Genomic DNA, 21,321 nt, shown 5'->3' with positions numbered 1-21,321 from the left:
GTGTGATCTGACGCAGTGAGCCATTCATCAGGTGGGTCCCCCCTATGTCTCGTGGCCCGAAAGCTAGATCAGTCCCCGTCATCAAGTGGGCCAAATACATATATTTTATTGTCGTCCATTTTTATTTTTTTTCCATTTTCATGCGGCCTAAACGATGACCATACTGACCCACTGGATGAACGATTTCGGGTTTCTCACACGCGTTACAGTGGTACGTGTGAAGGCAGGATTTGGTCCGCTTGCAAAGGTACGTGATCACCTTTACATTTCATCCACATTAGGCCCACATTAGATATTATCCAATGATCGCAATCATCCATAGTCTCCACGATATTTTTAATGGCCCATGGCACACTAATCACAGATGAGAATATTATCCCAACCGCTAACTTTGAAATTGAGCGCGAAATACTGAAAAATATTCGTTGCAATGATACAAAGCCCTTAAAAGTTATACATCAGGGTAAGTTTGGCTTTTGGCTTTTTTATTTTATTATTTTATTTTTTTACACAACCACCGGAATAAGAGTAAGGACCAGTTTTTGGATTCCGAATGCGCTGTAATAAACCGAAATAGGTTTTGCCAAATGACCCTTATGATTGTTGTTTCCTCCTCATTGTTCCTGTGGTGTGGTCCACTTGAGTTGGTGATCGGACTGAATTTATCCTAGGACACACAATGGATACAATATGGTAGGCCCCGCGAAGCTAAGTGTTGCATGGGTGATGCATTGTACAGCAGGTGTTGCAAAGGGGTTTTTTTTTAGTGGGGTGGGGTGTCCCATTAAACTCATTACAGGATAAGATAACTAGAGATGGAGCCTTGGGTCGCACTCTACTAACGAGGGGTGCGGATATCCAAAATATTATTGAAGTGACATCACCAAACTTTATAGAACCTACCATGGGGCATGTGTTGTATCCATACTTCCATCCATTTGGAGAGTTTGTTTCAGTGCATGAGAAAAATAATGAGATAAATCTAAAGTTCAAGTGGACCCATCGTTCAAGTAGACCCCACCATAGAAAACAGTGAGGATAGTGCCATCCATCGTTCAAAACTTCTCAGGGGCCACAAAAGTTTCTGATCAAGCTTATATATATATATATATATATATATATATATATATATATATATATATATATATATATATATATATATATATATATATATTTTTCACTTCATCTATGCCTATGTTAGCTTATGAATAGGTTGGATCTAAAAACTGCATCATGGTGGGCCCTATAAATGCTTCAACAGTGGGTGTGATTGATCTACATATTTCTGTGGTGGGTCCCGTTGAACTTTAAATCTATTTTATTCTTTTTCTCACCCCATAAAATGATCTTTACAAATGGTTGGATGGTATAGATACAGTACACGCATCATGGTGGGGCTACAAAGCTTGGTAATGTCACTTCAGTAGCAATTTAGCTATTGACGTTGTCAGTGTCTAATCTGCGCCCACTAACCAGTGGGGCTATTTCCATCACTTTTATGCAGCACCAGAAACACCTTAACCTGTGGCCCACCATGTTGTCTGCATAACGTTCATTCTATACATTTGGTGGGCTCCTCAATTATAATTTCAGGGTGAAGAAATCAGCTGAATAGACAATGAAGCAACTGGAACAATGTGATGGAACGTCAACCATTGGTTTGGGCGTAGGTCACAATGGTGCGTATCTCACTAGCACCAAGGAAATCAGCCTGGTCCAAATGGATACGGCTTTGATGGATCTGGCGCTGGGTCCCTGACTGTGGGGCCCACCGCAATGTATACATCTTATATCCATGCTGTCCATTCATTTGGTTAGATCATTTTAGGGTATTAGCCAGCATGTATAAGTCACAAGTGCACCTGACCATTAAAAATTTCCCAAGGGCGAAAAAGTTTTGGATCGAGCTGATATTTATGTATTCTTTTATACCCGTATTGGTAGCTTTATCAACAAGTTAGATGGCAAACGAACATTTCAATGACTCTAAAAGTTTTAAACTTTGAATGGTTACTCACCACTGTTTCCCATGTTTCTTATGGTATGGCTCACTCGAGATTTGGTTCTATTGTATTTTGGGCTCATACCCTGAAATGGCTAAATGGATGGAAAGCGCGGATACAAGACACATGCATCATGGTGGGCCCCACAGTCATGGATCGATCCAAGCTGCCCGTGGAAACAAATTTCAGGTGGACGACACTATAGGAAACACTGGTGATTGATCATTAAAAACTTATCAAGTTGATATTTACGTTGTCCTTCCATGAGTCTTCGTAAACTTATGGTTTGTTTGGATGGAAAATAAACGTTCCTATGGCCTAAGAAGTTTTTAATGGTGGGCGTTCAGTCGCCACTGTTTCCTTTAGTGTGGTCCACCTGAGATTTGGATCTTCTAAAATTTTCGTCTCAATTCATAAATTGGTCTCGAGAAACGGATGGACGGCGTGGATATAATACACGTACATCAGGGAAGGCCCCACAATCGGGGATCCACCGAAACCGCGTCCAGTGTTTTCCGCGCGGCCTCGACGGTCTTTCTCGCCCTCGTTGCTTGAGAGGAAAGGAAAATCCAACAAGGAAATCAAAAGCAGCAATCGCAGGCATCTCTCTCTCTCTCTCAACAGATCAATGGATCCAAAGCAACATGCTAACTGGTCGCCGTACGACAACAACGGAGGGTAAGCTTCCCTCTCTCTCTCTCTCTCTCTCTCTCTCTGAATATCTCAAACGGATTTGAATATCTGTCTAACGTTCTTCGTCGTCTCTATACTCAGGACATGTGTGGCGATCGCGGGCTACGATTACTGCGTGATTGCTGCCGATACCCGGATGTCCACCGGCTACAGCATCCTCACCCGCGATTACTCCAAGATCTCCAAATTGTACGGCTCCCTCTATCAACTTCAAATTCTCTTCCTGCCACTTCTCCGATCTTAAACAAAAATAAAAAATAAAAAAATCATACAAAAATCATTGTTGTATGTCATTGCTCTCGTGTGCTATTCAATTCATCTGCATTTTGTTTTATTTGGTCGATTTCAATTGGAATTTGCTATTTGGTTATATGCATTGATGATTTGAACAAAAACTAAATAACGAAAGAAAGTGATTCAGTAGCCGGGCTGGTCATTTTTCATGGTATAGTTGGCCCAATTGGCCTGTTGGATCCAAGTTGATATGGTATGATGCGGGTTTTTCCCAAGTGTTATTTTGAGTGTGTTTGGGATCTGCCTGGCGAAATGGCATTGAGGAGCTGAATCAGTGAGATTCTGCCTCAAATTGGAGGTGGCAAACTCAAGTTCCTCTTACCTAGAATAAGAGAATGAGAAGTTTCAACTAGTGCTGTGGGATTTATACAGGTGGATACACAGGACATGATGCATTTCAAACTACAAATACAGGAGAAGAAGGGTAAGGATAGCACAAAATGAGCAGGATAAAGATAGCAAGTGTGAGATAAGGGAGGTCTTCTCAAGTTGAGATATCAACAATACCCAACTTGCACAATGCCTTGTGAAATCTACGCTTTCCAATGGCTTTTGTGAGACTATCTGCCAATTGATCTTTGGTCTTCATGAAAGGCATGGAAATTGTATTTTCTTTAACCTCTTCTCCGAGAAAGTGGCAGACCACTTCAATGTGCATTGTTCTTTCCCGAAACACTGGATTAGATGCAATGTGAACAGCAGCTTGTTATCACATAGCATTTCCATTGACTGTTGAATAGGAAGCCCATATCTTCTAGCAGGGCTTTTATCCAAATTAATTTGCATACGTTTGTGGCCATTGCCTTGTATCTAGCTTTGGCACTAGAGCAGGCCACCACATTTTGTTTCTTACCTTTCCATGTGACTGGATGCTACCTAGAAAGGTGCACATTCCAGTAGTTGATCCCTGTCAAATGGGCAGCTTGCCCAATTAGCATCAGCATAGCCAACTGCTTTTGGATTGTTATTACACTTTATTAGCACACCTTTTCCTAGAATTCCCTTTAAAAATCTGAGGATTCCGTCAATTGCATCCATTTGTGCAGAGCATGGATATGCATAAACTGACTGACAAGACCAACAACTTATGTGATTTATGGACGAGTAATTGTAATGTGTATAAGACGACCTGCCAATCCCTTATATTGCCCAATATCTTTAATTGGCCAATTTTCCCGCTTCCTTTAGTAAATCTAAGCTATATTTCCTTTGAGAGATAAATATACCTTTCTTCGAAGAGGCAACCTCAATTCCCAAGAAGTATATCCTGCCAAGATTGTTTAAAAAAAAATTCAAATTGAGAATTGAGATGACCTTTTGGTTGCCTGATCATGATATCATCAACATAAATCAACAAATTGATCTTTCATGCTTTGTTTGTCTAACAAACAATGTATGATCTACACCACTTTGACAATACTTGAAAGTTATGACAACCGACCTTAGTTTTTCAAACCAAACTCTAGGAATTGTTTAAGCCTATAAATTACCTTTTCTAACTAACACACAATATCTTACTCTCCTCTTAAGGATATCCAAGTGTCAACCTCATATATATATATATATATATATATATGCAAATCTTTGTGTAAATGTGTAAAAAAGCATTTTTTTAAAAAAAATATCCAGTTGATATAAAGGCCATTAATGCGGACTGAATTCATTTTAGCTACAAGAGCAAAAGTTTCTTGGTAATCAACACCATAAATCTGAGTAAAGCCTTATGCATCCAGTCTAGCCTTATATCTGTCAATGGAACCATTACTATTATATTTTATAGTGTCAACCCATTTACATCCAACAAGTTTCTTTCTATTAGGCAATTGCACCATCCTCCATGTGTTATTCATGTCGAGAGCGGCTAATTCCTCTTCCATACAAGGTATTCCAAAACAGTTACGTAACGACTGTTATGTTATGCGTTCTGCATTACGGGGTTGTAATGACCAATATGGAAAAATTGATCAGTAACGGTCTTGTAACGGCGGTAACAGTTTGTTACGGGGCTGAAATAGATTAAAAAAGAAGAAGCTATAATGACCGTTATGGGGGCTATAACGGCTGTTATGACTTGTATTGTAACTGTAATGGCGGTGGCTGTAATGGCCACCGTTACTGTTATTGAACACTTTGTTTCTGTATCCGTTTTCCGTACAATTTGGTATTGAGCTTCATGGAAACTTGTAAGTTCTAAAGATGAAGAGATAACAGCTAGAAATGCATCGTGACTTTCAGAGAAGCTTTTAAAAGAGAGAGATGATTGTATTGGATATGTAACATGATAAGATTAATCAAACAAACGAGTTGGAGGATGGACAACTCTTTTCTCTTTTTGTGAGGCAATTGGAAGATCATTGGTTGAATCTTTCTGAGGGATATTAACACTTGGTAGTACCTTGCATAGGAGAAATTGTCATGGAGGCATATGATTGATGAGAAGAGGGCACATGAGTCTTGCTTAATGAATCGGGGCTTTGAGCATCATCTTGAAATTCGACAGTTGATTTACATCTTAACTTCAAGACAATGGATTGACAAATTCATTAGGACATGATGAACTCTCCCCTTGAGTCAAGACATCTTTAAATCCTAGATGCATAGATTTAGAACAATATGGAGTATTTTCAACAAACCCCAATTCTTCCTTTTTATTAAATCAACGTATTTGTATCCTTTTTTAATAGGTGAATAATCGAAGAAGATGTTGACGGATTATTTATTTATTTATTATGAACTAATTTGCATCTTTCTGTGTCTGTTAAATGGACAAAACACAAACATCCGAAAACACGTAGATGAAATGTTGGGATTTTTTTTTTAAAAATTATTTATTTAGTATTTGAAAAGGACTTTTGCCTTTGAGAACAACACTAGGTAATCTATTAATACTAGTAGGCAACCTAAACGACATTTGGCCAAAATTTTTTGGAAACATTCATCCAAAACATAAGGGATCTAATAATTTCCAAGAGAGGACGATTTTTGCGCACAGCGATTCCATTTTGTTGTGGAGTGCCTGGACAAGTAGTTTAATGTATAATTCCATTTTTACTATGATACTCAGTAAAAATTTTACTCAAATATTCACCACCATCATCGAATCTTAAAATTCTTACTTTCGCATCATATTGCGTAATAACCATATTGTGAAAATCCTTAAAAGCATTAAAAACATCTCCTTTTTATTTTTAATACAAAAATCCATAAAAATCTTGAGTAATTGATAAAACTAACGAAGTACTTAAAACTAAACTATGAATCAACAGGGTAAGTCCCCACATATCAAAATGAATCAGATCAAAAAGTTTATAAGAAAATTGTTTCCTAGTCTTAAAAGTCTAGAAGGTTTTGCAAAGCGACAAGTCTCACATTTATTATAGAAAGGATAAATAAAAGGACATAATTGATGCAAAACTTGATCTGATGGATGCCCCAATCTCCAATGCCAAGTCTTATCCATATCAACATTCCTTTCATTGCTTAAAAAGGCTCTTGCATGTTGATCCAACAGGTAGAGGCCCTATGCTTCTTGTCCTCTACCAATCTCCTTTCCCGTAATCAAATCTTTAAAAAAAAACACAAATTTGGAAAGAACGTGGCAGAGAAATTTAATGAGTTTGTGAGATTGCTTACAGAAAAGAGATTTGAAGGAAATGCGGGGATATAAAGAATAGAGGGCACATCAACTCCTGAAAAGATATTTGTTTGACCAACTGCATGTACTGGAATAACAGAACCATCTGCAAGAGATAATTTGCATACATCTAGTATAATCATGGAATCAAGATATTTTGAATTGCTAGTCATATGATCGGTGGCACGCGAATCAATTATCCAAGAAGTTGACAATTTTTGGGTCATGTAACAGAAGGACTGAGAAGTACTTGGATCTTGTGTAGGAGAGGGCATTGGACTTATCTTTTGACTATTAAACTGATCAAGAAGCACATACAACTTTCAATAGATATGCTAACTTCATTTGGTTCAGTTAAGTTAGCATAGTCAGCAGCATTGGTTCTAATCTTATCATCTCCAGGCTTACCATGAAGATCCCAACATCTATTTTTGACGCGACCAAGTTTATTACAGTGGGTGCAACAAGGCCTTTCACCAATACCTCTGTCGGGTCCTCTTCCACGGCCTCTACCATGACCACAGTCACAATCACGTCCTTTATCACCCTGATTTTCTGATTATGCATCAGAAAGCAAGGCTGGATGTTTTACTGAATTCTTAACATTAGCCTCCATAACTTTTTTCCTTGTTTCTCGTTGGATTTGTGCACACAGTATTTAGAGAAAGCAAATTTGTGACCATTAAGTTTTGGCTATGAATAGACTCATATTCGGTGGGCAATCCAGCTGAAATATGAAAGATTTTATCTTGCGCAATCCTTTTCTTTTACTTCACTGGGTCATTTGTGAAAGGATTTAAGTGAGCGAGTTCCTCCCAAATACCACAAACACCTCCAAAATATTAACTTTTTTTTTTTTGGTATTCCATGTGAAGTTGAGCAATATCTTGTTAGATTTGATAAATTCGAGCAAGGTTGTTTTTTCAGCACAAATATCATGCAATGAGGTCCAAATTTCACAACTAGTTGTAATGAAAAACAAACCTTCAGCCATATGATGTTCCATAGAGTCTCATAACCAAATGGTTACTTGATTCCCACTCAAAGATTTTTTGATCATCATCTTTTGGAATTGGGATTTTGCCATCAACATATCCCATTTTTGCCTTTTCCACAGAGGGAAATTAGTACCTATGGAATCCATGGAGCAGTGCTTCAGTCTATATTACATTTATATAAGGCTGGAAACTGGTGTTGGGCCATTGTGTTTTGGGTCCCACCTGATATAGATCAGGCTGTAATATAGGTCCATGTGTTTGGGTGGGGACAAGTTATATTTTGAAGCCTGATTGATAGTTGGGTCAGTCCTGGGCAAAGTTACCTAAAACATGAAACACCCCACGTTTTCTGTTCCAGGTCGTATGATCCAGATTATGAGTGTTTGCAATCCAATTGCTATTTTTAGCGATCCAAAATTATGGCTTTATATTCTTACTATTCATTAATTTAGTGCAAATTTATTATTTACAATGTAGAGATATATACTCATATTTGTGAGTTATTATATAACACTAAGCATGCGGGTCTTTAATAATAACATTCATCATTTCATAAATAAATCGCAATGTGAGTTCATATATAAACTCTATTGCATATAGAGTGTATGTATTGGACTGATGCACATGATTCTATCCATAGTGTGCCATGCATTGGAAGAAGTACCATACCAAGTAACTGTTCCCGTACCACATACCAACTTAGTCCATTGCCTAGGTTTTGCAGAACTTTCTATTAAGGCGTCACTCAAGCCTGGGTATAGGCCCACTTATGATTTTAATGGCTGAGCTTGGGCCTGAAGTCGAAAGACTAATCACTAAGCTGTGCTCTGGTATTGAATCAGCCATTCAAAGCCTGGCCCACCTGGCCCATGGGTGCCCCTACTTTTGGACATGGAAGTGGATGACTGGACGGATAACTCTATTGAACTATGTTCTGTAATGGAAGATCCATGTCTCTGTTAATAATGGGTGTTTATATTTGTATCCTTGCAGAGCTGACAAATGTGTTATGGCCTCCTCTGGCTTCCAGGCAGACGTGAAAGCTCTACAAAAGAACTTGGCAGCCAGGCACCTGGTATGCCATCAGAAGTTTGAATATCTAATTGCACACTGATCCTATATACTTCCATGAAAATCTAACATATCAAAGTGTGCTGGAGTTTGACATTTCACTTCAGATTCAGTAGTCCAAGTTCGATTCTTGGTGGGGCTTGCCTTCAACTCATTTCAGTATTTTCTATGATGATTTCCTAAGATTTCCATGAGCACTATTGAAACATGGATTTCATTTTTTTGTGGTCTTGTTTGGATAACCAGTGGAAATCTCATAAAGCTCTCACAATGGTCACCTCGTCTCTTGTGCATGAGAATTTATTTATAGTGTTTGGTTAATGATTGCTTTTTGAAATACAATATTTCTTTTGCTAGCCAAACATAGCAAAATGTCCCGTCATGGGAAAATTCATCCATTTGCTTTTCTTTCCTTTTTCTTTTCCCACCATCTAAATAGGCCCTACAAAGTAGTATACGTTTGGTCATGCCATGCAAATGCATTCCAAATGCATGTTATTTGGAAACTGGACTTTCCATTGAACCAAAATCTACATTTTGTAGGCTACTTATGGCTCCCTAATAACTTATTAAAAAATTGAAAATTTTAAACAACCATAAAGAAACAAACATATAAGTGTTGGCCCTGGGAATATGTTCAAATGATAATGATATTCTCAATCTCATGGAATATTAAAACCTTTCCCCTAACAAAATAAGCAGGCCAAGTAGATAACTAAAATGCTTTATTATGGAGCATCAATTGAAGATTGATCGGCAAAGCCTTTTGTATATACGATTCAGTGTCTGGAATTTCTTTTATTGATTTCACATTTTTGACATATTGCATGGTTAACCATGCGATATGTACTAGAATCGCTCATGAACAATAAGGGTGTATTGGCCCCTGCATCAGCCCGAAACAGCCTGATATGGGGTGATATGGAGTAATATGTAACGGTATTGGCGATGAACAATACGTTACATAGTACACCGATTTCAAACCTTGACTTCAAATGAAATCTTGGCATGGACTTCTATAAGGAGTGGGTTCTCTACCATCGTGATCAAGGAAAAGATTATCAATTTTGCTCAGATTGCAAGTATAGTTATGACTTACTACCTAGGTGGTTCCAATATTTGTTTACCTGTCCCATTGAACATCAGCTATAGCTTAAGCCTCACTGGTGAATTAACGGGTGTTTCTGAGATCCTTTCTTTTTTCCAAGACTGTAAATTTGGAAAGGCAATTAGGGACTCAGTTATCCAGACCTATCATATTTTAATCTTAAGGGCACTGTGTATCCAACACAAAACGTTAATAGTTGCCAATTTCTGAATGATTAGACTGGTTTTCAGGACTTCTTGCATGAAGGCATATTTGATAAAACTGTTTTTATATCAAAGGCACTTTGAAGTAATCATCTTTGGAGGGCATTGCAGCATCATGAATTAATTGGTGGTTGCTGCTGTAATTAGGATTCTTAAACCGTCTCCCAAAATTTTGCTTGATTAAATGATGGTTTATGAATGAACAATGAATTTTGACTGTTTTATTTTATTTTTATTTGTGATAATTAACAATGATTTTTATTTTTAAGAAAAGAAACATGGATTACATCTCTAACGAAGGGTGCATTTGGTTGCACCAAATATCATGTAGTTTCATATTTCTTTTTCTTTTTCTTTACTTTTTTTGAGAATAATACCATTTTTTTGGGAAGATAAACAACCAAATTTCATGATATTTCATGTTTAATCAGTCTAATTTGGTGCAAAAATATCATGAATTTCATGATATTCAGTGCAACCAAAGACAACGTAAAGGATTCCCAATGCAAAGGGAAGGCCTAAGGACCTGGTCAACAAGTCAGGCAAATCGTTAGCCTCTCTCTTTACATGGAAATGCGGAATGGACAATCTATATGTAATTAATTCATTAACAAATAGTGACTAAGTTGGTTTCTTGATGTGTAGGAAAATTTTCATTGGAACTTTGGGTTCTTATAGGATGAAAAAGACTCAGTACATTAACAAAAAAGCTACAACTTCTAACAGTTTCCAAAATATAAGACCTGATCTTAAAATCCTCAAACCCAGGAATCATGAAAATGGAAGCCCAGGATTTCTTGTTTGAGGAAAAATGGTAATCCTATTTTAGTGTTAATGTTCCTCAAAACTGGAAAGTTTACTGGATTTATTTTTGTCACTAATCTCAAAGGCAGAAAGGATGTGTTCAACTGTTGGAATCTAGAAAGAATTCGTTGGGAAGGACACTCCATTTCAAGCCTTTGAGATTAGCCACCATATGCATTTCACAAACCATGTTATTATTTGCAATACTCCAATAATTTGTCATCGCATGCCTAATTTTAACGTGTTGCCCTTATCATGGGTCTCGTTTGTGCTTCTTTTCTGATTAAATAAACTGATCTTCACACACACACACACACACACACACACACACAAAAAGGAACTACTCGGATGCATGTGGCACACTGGGTGGTAACCTTTCAATGGTCTTTTGCTTGCATGCCATGGATTCTTCTCTTCTTCTTTTTTTCTTCTTCTTTTTTTTTTTTGCAGGAAGTTTGTTGCTTAAACTGATTGCTATCATTTTTATTTTTTCTTTTCCCTGCGGTGCAGATCTATCAGCATCAACACAACAAGCAGATGAGCTGCCCTGCTATGGCCCAGCTTCTCTCCAATACCCTTTATTACAAACGCTTCTTTCCTTACTATGCTTTCAATGTCCTAGGCGGCCTTGACAATGAAGGTAAGGTTACAAACTCAAAAAGTTAAGATTTTAACCTTAACAGGATACTCTCCCAAAAAGTCAAAGGTAATTTTACAAACTCAAAAAGTCCATTAACTTACTTTTCAGGAAAGGGTTGTGTGTTCACATACGATGCAGTTGGATCATATGAGAGAGTTGGATACAGCTCCCAAGGTTCTGGTTCTACACTCATCATGCCTGTTTTGGACAACCAACTGAAATCTCCTAGTCCTCTTTTGTTACCCGCAAAGGTAAGGATCCAACTTAATTTGCCTGTTGTGATCTCTATTCCCTTTGGAAGTACCACAATCTGGGATGGTTTTGGGGTTTGAGCAAAACCCATCTGCCATGTGTCTGGGTTGGCGTGGAGAAAAGAGACTGCACTAGGCAAGATTCTGTTTTCCTTATCTTCCAATTGAGATTTGGGTGGAGCTCATCTCAAGGGCTGCTAGAAGTGGAACTTCCAAACTGGCCTTAACTCATTTTCCACACTCAAAACCCATTGGATGCACAGGATGCCGTGACTCCATTGTCTGAGTCAGAAGCTGTTGATATGGTAAAAGATGTTTTTGCTTCGGCAGCTGAAAGGGATATCTACACTGTAAGTTCCTCAGATCCCATATGCCTATTATTAAAAGAAAGAAGTTTTGGTAAGACATGAGCTGCCCTTCATTTTTCTGCTTCTAACTTCCTTTGGTTGTATGCAGGGAGACAGAGTAGAGATAGTCATTGTTAATGCTGGTGGCATTCGGCGAGAGTATACAGATCTCCGGAAAGACTAACATCTCATCTGCTGTCGCTAGCTGTGGTGGATCTTTGGTTGCTTCCAAGTCCATCAAATACTTGTGTTAGCTTCTTAGGAAATGATATCAAACAATTTCACTTCATTATTTTAAAGAAATATGATGCATGCAGACATGTTTCTGTGTTCCTCAAAATAAAATGGATGATTTGAATTTATGCCCATTACGGGTTTTGGTGTCTTAAGAAATACAACATAGACTCATGAATGAATGACTGAAACAGCCGCAAAACAAAACATGCCGTTGATGATGGTTCTCAGTAACTACTCTCTGAAGCCCATCCCTTCTTCTCTAACCCCAACCGCAGAGCCTGTAACAAACAGCACAAAAGTCTCAACAGTCACATGCCATACCTTCCTACCCGCAGGGTGCATTTTATGCAAAACTCTTTTTTTTTTTGGCTTCCAAAGGGAAATGTCACAAGTGATTTACCTTGATTCTCTTTCTGTTAACATCAAAGTCATAGTTTCCCAAGCGGGATGCGGATCGGTATTCGACAATCGATTTCTTACCAGGAGGAAACCAAAACTCCACATCATCCACAAACTGGAAGGAAAACCATAAAATAAAATAAAATAATAAAACTATTAATTTTTCAACTTTGACTTGACCCGATGATTAGGAGTAATGTGGTAACAAGGTCCCCTCTAAGACTTACCCCCATTATCGGACTCTCATACTCCACGCGTATGTAATTGTCATTCTTCTCCACCACACGAGGAGTAAACCTATCTGGCTTTGTTGACTTGATCTGCGAAGCAAGCATCATTGCATTTAGCTGCTACTAATCTCATAAATCACATATTAAATAGGACTGTTAAAAAGAACGGAGCGCTTTAATTTCTTTTCCAATGAAAAAAACTGAGGTTGCATCATATGATTGTTCTCTTTCGCAAGTTAGTTTGATCCCAGCTTATGCACCGGAAAAATGGGGTATACCACGATGGACGATCATGTGACCAAGGTCTGAAACACACTACTCTACACCTTATAACAGCCAGCATGAAATGGGAGGAAAATGAAAAGGTGAAAAATGCTACACCATGAAACAAAAGAGCTGCTTTTTTTTTTTTTTTGTTTGTTTGTTTATAATGAAAATGGCATTGTATATGATAGATAATGGTTGTTATGGAGAAAATAACAGCATAAACAATCTTGCGCATGCACACACAAACCATAGAGATATAACAGGGTTATACCACTTGAAGAAGCTCGGCCATGGCTTCTTCTTTACTCACAGGCTTTTTCTTTCCACGCCCTTCTTCAGGATTGTAATTCCTAGCAGAGTACAAATAAATAAATATCAGAAATATACAAGAGCCGTTTGGCAGTGATCACAGTCCTGAGGAGCTACCGCCCAACAATGGCTGCTGAAACTGGCCCCCAGACCTGGTCTGGTTGCCCCCCAATCTTTTTCAAGGTTGGGACCTTGCTACTTGGGAGTGGCAGTCCAGTCTCCACAGGACAGAGGGAAAATCTCTCTCTCTCTCTAGAAAAGCTTTGATGCTCTGGAAGAAGGTGATGGATAATACACGATAATACACAGGCACTTAAAAATTGCAAACCTGGTGTACAAGTCAAATTAAGCTGTCCAATTTATTATTTATGGGTGTCAGTTTAGATGCATGGTGTGCCAAAAGCTGACGCTTATTTACTTATCCGACTATAAGATCAATGGACATTTATTAGAAGGTTTGAAAAATGAAAATTTTCCAGTGGCCTTATTTCCACAAACTAGCGTGTCCACAAATCAGAGGACAGGATTGTTCAACTAATCTGATTTTGGAACTGTGGCTTAGCCACAGGTGGGTTCCATAATCTAGGTAGTTTAGTTTGAGTTAATGTATGCCACACGTAAACAATTTTTGAGTGCCTGCACATCAAGTGTCCTGAGTGTCAAGTAACTCCCCTCCCTCCCCCTCTTGCAGTTGGGAAATGCTGTTGCGATGCGTTAGAGGGCAGATTCAAGAGGTGGTCCACGGCACAGGTATGTGAGATCCATGCCTACCCTCGACAGATGAGCCACACGTGTACCCTGAATGCAGATGGCAGGTCTTCTTTTGGTTCCTCCATTCTTATCATACACATTGGGCCCACCTGATGAGTGGACTGGCATTGAATTTTGGCCCATGACATGTTCATGGTGGGCCCCACTGGATTAATGGACTGGATCTGGCACGTTGTGCAGTATATCATCTCTTCAGTCTGCTCTCCTGCCAAACCCATCGGCATTTCTCAGAACCAGACAATGCCACAGACTTAACACTGACACGAACAATAGGGACACTTGACGGGTATGCATATTAATCAGGACCGTCCATCTAGTGGCTGTGGCTCCCTCTGTGGATGGCATATGTTTCAGAAGCCATCCCAGACGTATCTCATCTTACCATGCTTATGGTCATAAATTCACCATCGGAAACATCAACAGCAATAAATTCTGCTGCGTGATCTGCTCAATATTTTACCAAGGGTAGCCTCTAGAAGCAACCCCTTCATTCACCATCACGTGGATGATCCAGACCATCAGTCCAGGTGGTCCCACCACAACCAGCCCACTTGACAAAGGAATCTCGCTAATAAGAGATCCTCGCCCATGCATCCGCAATTGAGTTAGGAACTGCTTTTTGCAGACCCCTGTCTAAGTTTCTATGAACGAGTAATCTCTAATGAGCAAGATCCTTGCCCACGTGCAAGCTTAGAGCTGAACAACCTATATCATCACGTGGTGGGGCAGGAGGGAAGACCATTGTTGTTATTCCTCTCTCTCTCTCTCTCTCTCTCTCTCTCTCTCTCCCAAAAAAAAAAAAACATGCAGGACGATATGACAGGAAAATCATTCAAGCTAAGAAAATCTCAAGATCTCCCACTATAGTTAGAAAAAACCAACACCCACAACCGGATGTAGATTAACATAACCTACAACACGTAGAAAAGGATTTATAAATAAATAAACAAGGGTTGTAGAGTACAAATTGATGTAGGTTAGAGGAGAGAGGGAGAGGAAAGCATACCATGGTGGGGCATAGTGTGTGAGGTCACTCATCTCCTCTGCAGTAGAAAGACAGTTGTTAGTTGCAGGGCACAACGCCAATGACTGGGAATTCCTTTGCACTCCTAGATAGCTGGGTTTTGTACCACTGTCAAGTACATACAAATACTGTCTGAGTAATCCCTTTAAAATGAGAGGTAATAAATTACATGATCTGCTTCCTCTTCATGTGCATATACTCTCATATTTTCAGTCTGTCAAAGTGGGACCCATGCTTCAGTGATCTAGATCATTGGTTTGATGCGGATAGACTTAGATGGATGGTTTGTCAAAAGATCTCCCCATTTGGAAGATCCCAACCACCAATCTTGGGCCCTTCATTGAAAGGTTAGGATTGTGCAATCGAGGATATAGTTCGGTCATGTTCCATTCTACTAGAGTGGACTGCTAAACCATGTGCCCCATTTTTACAAATTGAAAACATTGAGTCTACTGTGGGCATTCTAGCTTCAAGGTTCTTCTTCCCAAGTTCACATGTGTATGATGATCCAAACCATTCATTCACTGGGGACAAAAACGAGTGGGTCCAAGAAAACAGACCAAGAATGGCAGTGATCGATCAATCCAAAAGCAACAAAATCAGGTTTTATGATATTTTAACACAGCAAGGATTAAAACCCGCTAACTCGACTTGATTCGGCGTCCAGCTGGGTTGGGTAGACTCGAAGACTCTGCTGAGCCCTTGACTCGATTTCATATTTGATGAAAAAAAATTTATAAATATTTACATGGATATTATAAAATTGCTAAATTTTCCATGACTGAAATGCGTACTAGTAGGGTATAATTCCCCTGAAACATTGTGCTTTATTAGTTTAACAGTTTGACCAGGCGACTGACTCAGCTCGAGTTATCAGTCCAACTCATTGAGTCTGCAAGTCAGGACTGAGTCAATATTGTGAGCGATTTCCTCAATGACTCGGCTTACAATCTCTCCAAGTCGAGTTTTGAGTCAAGTCAGCGAGTTATAGTACGATGGTATAAAGGTTGGCTGCTCTTGTGGACTAGTTCATTGACAAAAGGGGGCCCACTTATGGACGGCTGAGATCTTCCACTAAGTGTTCTTTATGTTAAAGCACATAGCGAGCAGCTAAGACCACACGTTCTTTTGTTAGGCAAGCCCGGCTCAAATCCAAATACCTGATCGCCTGTCCCTAGGCTTGAAAGGGAGCTATTTCACATTCTCTGGCACTGTCATCGTGGTTAAAAGACTCCGCGACTCGGACTGTCTTGTTTGGTCCTGAGTTGAGTTGAGGCTGAATCGGCCTGACTTGGCAAGGTAACTTACATATCAAAATGAGATTGGGTCTGACTGAGTCGGAGTCGACTCGGATGAGTCGCTACAGACTCGTCAGTGTCTTAAAATCATGACTGTGATAGCTGATAAGCACGCACCAGCAAATTATCACGTGGAATGCTTTAACTCAAAACCTGTCCAAACTGCACTGTTGCTATGCCATAATCCAAAAGTCAGATTAAATGATCCTAACTTCTCAATAATCAGCATTCGTTTGTTGGATTTAAACAGTTGATTATTTTCATTTTGATAATCGATTAGATGTCCACCGATACGCCGGCTATCATATCAAATCACTTAATTTTTGGTTTACAAGACATTTAAACTGGAACCAACTATTTTGCTGGTTTAGCTTAATTTACTTATATAATTAGGGCAATTTCTTAGAGTTTGTGTATCAACCAGGGGTATCAAAGCTTTTCATTTCCATCTAACTAATCCACAAGACACGGATTGTGTCCTAGCTCCGCCTTTCTCTAGGCACAAACGGGCAGATTTTTGTGGGAGCCCACCGTGAGGCTTGATGTATCATTTTAGGGGTTGTTTGGTTGCATGTAATTGCATGCATTTTCATGTAATATGCATCAAATCAAACAATAAATGTATACTTTAAAAATTACTTGAATTTGAAGTTGCAATTGGAGGAGATGTACCACATTTGGAAGCACCTGCAATTTTCTATCTACATTTCATCTGTTACATTTTAATATACGGATTACATTCCAGGCATGACAGTAGATTTCTTGTGCATTTATTATCTAGAGTGTTTTACATTCAAACACTGTTGAGAAGTTATAATTCGGGATTTAAAAAGGTCGTTGAGATATGAGCATATAAATGAAGCAGATCCAATGCTCAAATGGACCAAGCCACAGATGAGTTGCATACTTGCATTTAATGCAACTTGCCAACCTTATCCGAGAAAAGGGATGGCGTGCATCATAGCCATAGCGGCCTCACACAGATGTGCCCGTTCGTACCAAGAGAGGGGCGGGGTAGGACGCAGTCGGCGTCCCTAATCCAAGGTCATAGGACCTTAACAGGGAGGCGGATTGGCTGGTGTACCACACATGACACACCAGCTATATAGCTGGTGTATTGACGTCAGCAAGTTATGTGGGTCACAACATAAGGTATCCGTTATATCCAAACAGTCCATCCATTTTGCGCGCTCATTCTAAGGCTTTACCCGAAAAATAAGGCAAATCTAAGGATCAAATGGACCACACTGCTAAAAGCAACGGGGGATTTAACGTCCACCATTGAAACCCTTTTGGGGGTCACAGAAGTTTCGGATCGATATGAAATTTATTTTTCCTATTCATCTAGGTATTTGTAACGTTATGAACAGATTGGATGGAAAATAAACATTACGGTGGGCCCTACGAATTTTTTAACGGTGAAAATCATTATCCCCGCTGCTATTTTTAGTGTGGTCCATTTGAGCTTTGGATATGATTCATTTTTTGGCTAATGCTCTAGAATGATCTCGAAAAATGGATGAACGGTGTGGATATAATAAATACATCAATGTAGGCCTATGGAACTTTGATCTCCTTTGAACCGTTCGTACAACTCGGAGCTCGAGGAGCGTCGGCGCTCGTCTTCGCACGACGCGTACCTACACCAGCTATATAGCTGGTGTATTGACGTACATGTGCGCGTATTGCGTCTCACGGGGGTTATTCTAGTTAAGCGATGCAGTACTACCCTCCTGCCACCAATGTGTAGGCTCCGTCTGGAAGGGCATTCATCGCCTAAGAGGCAGCGGATCCAAACCATCCATCTAGTTGCTCCTGTGGATTAATGGCCCATGGGCGAAAATCAGATTGAATGGAAGACCTTGTCCATATGGACAGTGGCCTTCAGATGGATGGCTCAAATGGAAATGGATTTGATGGGAGAAGCTGATAGTGGTATTTTTCATTACTCTTGCCCCTGTGGTAGACTCACAAGAGTTTCAACACCAAGTCAAGGTTCGAGTACGCGAAATCCCACTACGGTACGGCGAGAGTGTGTGTGCGTGTGAAAAAAGAAGAAGCTGATAGTGGTAGTTTTCCTTTGGTGTGATTTTTCAAACGGTGGCCATCTAGACAGGACACATCAGATAGATGCACGGCCAGGATCCCCTTCCCACCCGGAACATGTCATCAAGTGGGTGATGAACTGCTCTTCGAAATCCCGCCACACCTGAGATGGGAAACGGATTGGCTACTCCCCCTGCCACCAGCCCCGTGGCTGGTGATCGGTGCTCTGTGGGCCCTACCATGATGTATGTATCTCATCCGTTCCATTCATCCATTTTTAAAGGTCATTTTAGTACTTTATCCCAAAAATTAGAGGTATATAAATCTCAGGTGGTCCACACCACATGAAAACAATAGTGATTGGATATCCACCATTAAAATCCTCCTAAGGTCCACTGTATTGTTTATTTGACATCCAATCTGTTTATTTGGTCATACAGGCCCAGATGAAGGGAAAAACCAAAAATCAGCTTCATCCAAAACTTTTATGGCACCAAATTTTTTTTAACGGTCGACGCTCATTCAACATTGTTTAATGTGGTCCACTTGAGAATGGGATATATCTCATTTTTGGTCTCATACCGTAAAATGTTCTGTAAAAATAGATGGACGGCATGGATGAAGCACATACATCATGGTGGGGCCCACGGAGCACCGACCATCAGCCATTGGCTGGTGTCAGGGGGAGCAGCCAATCCGTTCCCCCTGAGATGCCCCAGAATCAGAGTAGGCCTCCTAAAAAAGAGATGAATCATCTGTACGGCACAGCCAATTTTCCCGCCAACGTAACATATGCTGAATATCATAGGATAAGGTGGGCCGCACTCATGGTGATGACCAGATATGGAAATCAGGCCGATCACTGGTGCGGTTCACAAAGAGTGGATCTGTGTAATTTTCGTACCAGGTGATCAACTCCACCTTTTCTATGGATAGGATAATCTTCATATGTGATCCGTTGGCTGGAAAAAAACACCGTATCATAACTTATGATACAGCTGCTGTATCTAATCACGTCTCCTAGAAAATATAGCCCACCTGCACAGCCACGTCTGGCGTTTCACAATTCCATAAACGGGCGGCTCAGCATGTCGGGTGGGACACAGGTTGTGGATGACCTGACAAATGCAAGAAAATATCGAACGGCCTAAAATTGGCAAAAAAAAAATATTTTTTATTGCTGACCGTCCATTTTATTAAGATAGGCCTCCCTTACTTTTAACCGGAAAACGTAGGCACCAAAATTGAACATCCAGGTCTCAAAAATCCAGCCTATCTACTCATCAGATCACCACACCACACGTGTGCATAGGGAAACTGCATTAGCCGTTGATTTAATCCATTGGCCATCAATGTTTACCGCCGTGTGACACACCTGATGAATGAAGAAGCCTGTTGTGCCTAAAGATGCTCAAGGTAGGGTGAACGTTTTCAACGGCTCGGATGTGTTATGCTGTCCGTGAGACGGTTGTGAAACGAGTCTAGGTGCAATAGTAAGCACGATTTATCCAGTGGCCCCATCGCCATAGCTCGAAAATCAAACCGACCAGAGTATCATGGCCGAAGCATCAGTGAACTGCAAATGGATGGCTGAAATTCAATCCCCATCCAAATCGAGGTTGTCGGAAGTCCAGAAGCTGCAGTTTCTGGACCATGGACTATTCATATGGTGGTCCGCCAGACAGACCATCTGGAATACACTCGACGTTTCGTGCCCAGGATGCTTGCGCACACGTATGAGCGGACGATCCTGACTTTTAATTTTGAGCCATTTGGGTCCACCAAAATCTCACACGTGTGCCGCGAGGAGGATTCTCAATCCTCTTCGCGCGAATTTCCTTCGCATTTAGGAAAGGAATTTAGAAAAGAAGAAAAACCAAAATCCCGTCACGGAGTCGGGGTTATTTCTGTCATTTCAGCAACAAGAACAGATGCAGGAGATGGAAGTCATGAAGCTAGGGCAGAAAAACGAATACCTGAAATGGAAGATGGCGGCAATCGTTGCCATTTCGCTGCTCCTCAGTATAACCTCCCTTCAATTTCACCATAACTTCATTTGAATTTCATTTCTCGAAAATTATAAAAGTGAAAAAGAAAAGAGAAGGGATCTAACTAAATACCTTCGACCGATTTGTGTCGGGCCCGGCTCGGGCGATTTTTTCTGCTCCGATACAATACGGGGGAGAGAAGAGCGATAAATGCTCGACTTCATTGCAAACGAAGCCATGAAAGAGAGATTTCGAGCTCTGTTTCTCCCTCCCTCTCTCTCGCTCACTCGCGCGCCTTCTCAACCATGTAGTCGGATATTCGGCTTCCTGGGTATTTTTGTCATTATATACTGGCACATGCTAGTCACTAGTCATTTTATAGCATGATCCCAAAAACGATTCGTATCCAAATATTAAGTGGACCACACCATAAATCACATAGGGACAATGATTCTCACCGTTAAAACATTCGTAGGGCCCACCATATCGTATTTTCAATCTGTTCCTAAGATCACACGGACCTAGATGAAGAGGAAATACGAATACATGTTGATTCAAAACTAATGTGATCCCAAAAGAGTTTCAATGGTAGACGTTCGATCCCCACTGCTTTTTGCAGTGTGGTCCACTTGATCTTTAGATCTATCTTAATTTTCGGCTCAAGCCCTACCACGAGCTCGCCAAAGGAAAGGACGGTTGAGATATA

General features: G+C 40.0%; 2 protein-coding genes across 4 annotated transcripts; one reads left to right on the top strand and one right to left on the bottom strand.

Annotated features, from left to right (window-relative positions):
* The first annotated feature begins 2,360 nt into the window (after positions 1-2,360).
* On the top strand, positions 2,361-12,414 carry LOC131233079 (proteasome subunit beta type-1-like). Its single transcript, XM_058229678.1, has 7 exons — positions 2,361-2,681; positions 2,778-2,885; positions 8,616-8,697; positions 11,319-11,448; positions 11,557-11,699; positions 11,963-12,049; positions 12,156-12,414. Exons 1-7 carry the CDS (start codon positions 2,632-2,634, stop codon positions 12,228-12,230), a joined length of 675 nt encoding a protein of 224 aa, XP_058085661.1. The 5' UTR covers positions 2,361-2,631; the 3' UTR covers positions 12,231-12,414.
* On the bottom strand, positions 12,313-20,965 carry LOC131233080 (uncharacterized). Of its 3 annotated transcripts, XM_058229679.1 has the most exons (7): positions 20,748-20,960; positions 20,604-20,660; positions 15,266-15,391; positions 13,451-13,529; positions 12,910-13,002; positions 12,684-12,797; positions 12,313-12,561 (listed from the first exon to the last, which is right to left on the bottom strand). In XM_058229679.1, exons 1-7 carry the CDS (start codon positions 20,852-20,854, stop codon positions 12,508-12,510), a joined length of 630 nt encoding a protein of 209 aa, XP_058085662.1. In that variant the 5' UTR covers positions 20,855-20,960; the 3' UTR covers positions 12,313-12,507. The 3 variants fall into 3 exon arrangements, with proteins under 3 accessions (XP_058085662.1, XP_058085664.1, XP_058085665.1); XM_058229681.1 differs by lacking the exon at positions 20,604-20,660 and having other exon boundaries at positions 20,748-20,965; XM_058229682.1 differs by lacking the exon at positions 15,266-15,391 and having other exon boundaries at positions 20,748-20,964.
* Between the last annotated feature and the right edge of the window lie 356 nt (positions 20,966-21,321).

Source organism: Magnolia sinica, chromosome 18 (genome assembly GCF_029962835.1).
Source record: "Magnolia sinica isolate HGM2019 chromosome 18, MsV1, whole genome shotgun sequence".
In the NCBI taxonomy this organism is placed as follows: Eukaryota; Viridiplantae; Streptophyta; class Magnoliopsida; order Magnoliales; family Magnoliaceae; genus Magnolia; species Magnolia sinica.
Note: the sequence above shows the minus strand (reverse complement) of the source record. Positions and strands in the feature narration are given on the sequence as shown.

Bases quoted from the DNA above. Each gene is read 5' to 3' on its own strand.
- LOC131233080 (XM_058229679.1), bottom strand. From the start codon at position 20,854: ATGGCTTCGTTTGCAATGAAGTCGAGCATTTATCGCTCTTCTCTCCCC. The intron at 15,392-20,603 runs GTATTCGTTTTT...TGTACTTGACAG, and splicing joins GCCGCCATCTTCCATTTCAG to TGGTACAAAACCCAGCTATC. The intron at 12,798-12,909 runs GTAAGTCTTAGA...TTTTCCTTCCAG, and splicing joins ATGAGAGTCCGATAATGGGG to TTTGTGGATGATGTGGAGTT.
- LOC131233079 (XM_058229678.1), top strand. From the start codon at position 2,632: ATGGATCCAAAGCAACATGCTAACTGGTCGCCGTACGACAACAACGGA. The intron at 11,449-11,556 runs GTAAGGTTACAA...CTTACTTTTCAG, and splicing joins AGGCGGCCTTGACAATGAAG to GAAAGGGTTGTGTGTTCACA. The intron at 12,050-12,155 runs GTAAGTTCCTCA...GGTTGTATGCAG, and splicing joins CTGAAAGGGATATCTACACT to GGAGACAGAGTAGAGATAGT.